Raw genomic sequence first — 5,000 nt, forward strand, 5'->3', positions numbered from 1 at the left:
CAGTATAACTAGTATAGCCATCAGTATAACTAGTATAGCCATCAGTATAACTAGTATAGCCATCAGTATAACTAGTATAGCCATCAGTATAACTAGTATAGCCATCAGTATAACTAGTATAGCCATCAATATAACTAGTATATCCATCAGTATAACTAGTATAGCCATCAGTATAACTAGTATAGCCATCAGTATAACTAGTATAGCCATCACTATAACTAGTATAGCCATCAGTATAACTAGTATAGCCATCAGTATAACTAGTATATCCATCAGTATAACTAGTATATCCATCAGTATAACTAGTATAGCCATCAGTATAACTAGTATAGCCATCAATATAACTAGTATAGCCATCAGTATAACTAGTATAGCCATCAGTATAACTAGTATAGCCATCACTATAACTAGTATAGCCATCAATATAACTAGTATATCCATCAGTATAACTAGTATAGCCATCAGTATAACTAGTATAGCCATCAGTATAACTAGTATATCCATCAGTATAACTAGTATATCCATCAGTATAACTAGTATAGCCATCAGTATAACTAGTATATCCATCAGTATAACTAGTATAGCCATCAGTATAACTAGTATATCCATCAGTATAACTAGTATATCCATCAGTATAACTAGTATAGCCATCAGTATAACTAGTATAGCCATCAATATAACTAGTATAGCCATCAGTATAACTAGTATAGCCATCAGTATAACTAGTATAGCCATCAATATAACTAGTATAACCATCAGTATAACTAGTATATCCATCAGTATAACTAGTATAGCCATCAGTATAACTAGTATAGCCATCAGTATAACTAGTATAGCCATCAATATAACTAGTATAGCCATCAGTATAACTAGTATATCCATCAGTATAACTAGTATAGCCATCAGTATAACTAGTATATCCATCAGTATAACTAGTATATCCATCAGTATAACTAGTATAGCCATCAGTATAACTAGTATAGCCATCAGTATAACTAGTATAGCCATCAGTATAACTAGTATAGCCATCAGTATAACTAGTATAGCCATCAATATAACTAGTATAGCCATCAGTATAACTAGTATAGCCATCAGTATAACTAGTATAGCCATCACTATAACTAGTATAGCCATCAGTATAACTAGTATAGCCATCAGTATAACTAGTATAGCCATCAGTATAACTAGTATAGCCATCAGTATAACTAGTATAGCCATCAGTATAACTAGTATAGCCATCAATATAACTAGTATAGCCATCAGTATAACTAGTATAGCCATCAGTATAACTAGTATAGCCATCAGTATAACTAGTATAGCCATCAGTATAACTAGTATAGCCATCAATATAACTAGTATAGCCATCAGTATAACTAGTATAGCCATCAGTATAACTAGTATAGCCATCAATATAACTAGTATAGCCATCACTATAACTAGTATAGCCATCAGTATAACTAGTATAGCCATCAGTATAACTAGTATAACCATCAATATAACTAGTATAGCCATCAATATAACTAGTATAGCCATCAGTATAACTAGTATAACCATCAGTATAACTAGTATATCCATCAGTATAACTAGTATATCCATCAGTATAACTAGTATAGCCATCAGTATAACTAGTATAGCCATCAATATAACTAGTATAGCCATCAATATAACTAGTATAGCCATCAGTATAACTAGTATAGCCATCAATATAACTAGTATAGCCATCAATATAACTAGTATAGCCATCAGGGTAGTTTCTTAATATTCATGTCACTTCTAACTCAGGAATGGATTGGACGTGCATCCCGGTGCTGATGTGAGTGTCTCATCCCATTACATCAGGGGGAAACTCTATCCTGCTGTTAGAATAGACAGAATAATGTGAACTCACCTTCAAGTGGTGTAGAATCCCTTCGTCCAGCAGGGATGTCTCCAGCTCGTCATTAGCCTCCTGCAGAAAACAAACAGCCCAGTTTAGACTCTGTTTCCTGATGCTTGTTTTGTATCAAATCAAAGTTTGTTCATCACGTGCACAGGATATAGTGGATGTAAACGGTACAGTGAAATGCTTACTGTAGGCTAATATATCTACTTTTCTCCCTACAATATTTATCAAAGTCTCTCAAAAACTATAACATTATTTTGGACAGAAGCTTCTACTTTACTAAACAAATGGTTTGAACAACAATGTGCAGAAAGTGTGATGTCACGATTGTTTCTTCAAGGTAATATATCTTGCTGGGATTTGATCCAATTCCTTGTCGTCAGTAAGTGTTCTGGTCCCCGAGATCTTCTCTCTACCCGTTGAGCTACTGTTCAGGTGACATTCCATTAACAAATCATAACTACATTGTAAGTACGGTATCAAGTAGAGGTCGGTGTTTTGAAAGGAACTTGGAATCACAGTAAGCACTGGAACACACAGCAAAATCAATGGGATTTTTGCAACCATGTGATCAAACGAAGCTTCGGACATCATTGATCAAGGGATTATGTTACTTTGAAACTAGCATTGGTACATTGTGACGGATCAGTAGTGTTTTGAAAACTGCATCTGAGCACCAGGTATCAGTCGTCCCATCACTACCTAGATAACAAAACAGATGTTGCCTGCATTCTGATTTCATTTGGTTGTCATGGCAGGGCTCAGTCAGTAGAGAGAGAGGGAGAGCACTGTTCATGTTGAGGCACAGGGAGAGGATCAACAGGTCATCAGATTTTAGAAGGCAATCTGTCTGGTAAAGCACATTACACGGCAATTTACATCACGCACAGATTGGAACTACCAGTTCAACTCCTCCTCTTGGCTTGACCTGAAGCCTGACTGTAACACATGTCCGTAGCCTGCATTCCGATTTCATTTGGTTGTCATGGAGATTGAAGACATGGCTGCGCTCAAAAATGATGACAAAGCAGATTGAACCATGTTGTCTGTCCGTCATTTCCACCAGGAAACGCTGCTTACCATAGATAGAAAAACAATATGCCTCAATGGGTATAGAGAGAGAGAGAGATTTATCTATCATGGGGGGGATGCCGCCGGACCCCCCTAAAGAGAGTTGACACTGGAACCAAGTGACCCCCAATATCCAACACAAAGTTATGCCCTTGACTTACGTAGTAAGTAATATAGTATATTCACATATATATGAGGGTAGTAGTATAGTATATTCACATATATATGAGGGTAGTAGTATAGTATATTCACATATATATGAGGGTAGTAGTATAGTATATTCACAAATATATGAGGGTAGTATTTTCACATATATATGAGGGTAGTAGTATAGTATTTTCACATATATATGAGGGTAGTAGTATAGTATATTCACATATATATGAGGGTAGTAGTATAGTATATTCACATATATATGAGGGTAGTAGTATAGTATATTCACATATATATGAGGGTAGTAGTATAGTATATTCACATATATATGAGGGTAGTAGTATAGTATATTCACATATATATGAGGGTAGTATTTTCACATATATATGAGGGTAGTAGTATAGTATTTTCACATATATGTGAGGGTAGTAGTATAGTATTTTCACATATATATGAGGATAGTAGTATAGTATATTCACATATATATGAGGGTAGTATTTTCTCATATATGTGAGGGTAGTAGTATAGTATTTTCACATATATATGAGGGTAGTAGTATAGTATTTTCACATATATATGAGGGTGGTAGTATAGTATATATGTAGTACTTATATATGTAGTATAGTGTACAGAGAGAGAGTACTTACGTAGTAGTCTCTGATGGTGGAGAAGGCGGTGCGGAGCTCCTTCAGTCTGACGGGGAAGCCCTCTACGAAGGAGCAGCAGCGGTCGGAGCACGGTACACGTCTGCACTGGGCATGCTCACACTGCAGCGCTGCAGCCAACAGCAGGGACAGGAGGAGAGAGCAGGGAGACATCCTGGAGTCTATTGGTTCCACACTCAACTGGTGCTGCAGGTTATTGGTTCCACACTCAACTGGTGCTGCAGTCTATTGGTTCCACACTCAACTGGTGCTGCAGTCTATTGGTTCCACACTCAACTGGTGCTGCAGTCTATTGGTTCCACACTCAACTGATGCTGCAGTCTATTGGTTCCACACTCAACTGGTGCTGCAGTCTATTGGTTCCACACTCAACTGGTGCTGCAGTCTATTTCTGGTTCTGGTGTCTCCTGGTGCTGGAGTGTGCTGGAGTGTGCTGGTTCTGGTTGTCCTCTGGTGGTCCTCTTGAGGAGCAGACAGGAGAGCATGTGTACTCTGGCCTAAACCCCTCCTCATTTATACCCTGAGAAACACCTCACCTATTTCCTCTGTGATGCGAACACTTGGTCATGTGATGGGGGTTAGGGGGAGGGAGTTCCTGGCAGCACGAGGGTTAACTCCTCACACTTGATGTTTCATGATGCAACATATTCAGTCATTTACATGTTTATTGCGTTAGGGAAAGTTCTGTGTGTGTAATGAGAGACAACTCACTCCTCCCTTCCTCCTCATTTCATATTCACTCACTCATGTCTTGAAGACCTTGGACAGAAATAGAGAGATGGAATTCCTGGTATAGGTAATTAAACACGTAGATATAAATAGATAATTCTACATGAATCAGAAAAGATGCATGTCATTATTTCTGTTAAATTTGTACGTCTTTCTGCCCGGCATGACAGCGTTCTGCTTTCCTAGTGTTCATCTCAATGATGCATCTACACTGAGTGGACAAAACATTATGAACATCTGCTCTTTCCATAACATAGACTGACCAGGAGAATCCAAGTGAAAGCTATGATTCCTTATTGATGTCACTTGTTAAATCCACTTCAATCTGTAGATGAAGGGGAGGAGACATGTTAGATAAGGATTTTTAAGACAATTGAGACATGTATTGTGTACGTGTGCCATTCAGAGGGTGAACGGGCAAGACAAAAGATTTAAGGGCCTTTGAAAGGTGTATGGTTGTAGGTGCCAGGCGCACCGGTTTGTGTCAAGAACTGCAACGT

The 5,000-nt window shown here is 37.9% G+C and overlaps 1 protein-coding gene across 1 annotated transcript in view; it reads right to left on the reverse strand.

Annotated features, from left to right (window-relative positions):
* il10 (interleukin 10) overlaps positions 1 to 4,289 on the reverse strand; it is a 10,464-nt gene extending 6,175 nt beyond the window's left edge. Inside the window, exons 1-2 of the mRNA XM_064967392.1 lie at positions 3,754 to 4,289; positions 1,889 to 1,948 (exon numbers count right to left, since the gene is read on the reverse strand). Of these exons, the coding sequence (XP_064823464.1) occupies positions 1,889 to 1,948; positions 3,754 to 3,924 (231 nt within the window). The 5' untranslated portion in view covers positions 3,925 to 4,289. The remainder of the gene's footprint in view (positions 1 to 1,888; positions 1,949 to 3,753) is intronic.
* Positions 4,290 to 5,000: the final 711 nt, after the last annotated feature.

The sequence above is a fragment of the Oncorhynchus masou genome, chromosome 6 (genome assembly GCF_036934945.1).
Source record: "Oncorhynchus masou masou isolate Uvic2021 chromosome 6, UVic_Omas_1.1, whole genome shotgun sequence".
Lineage (NCBI taxonomy): Eukaryota > Metazoa > Chordata > Actinopteri > Salmoniformes > Salmonidae > Oncorhynchus > Oncorhynchus masou.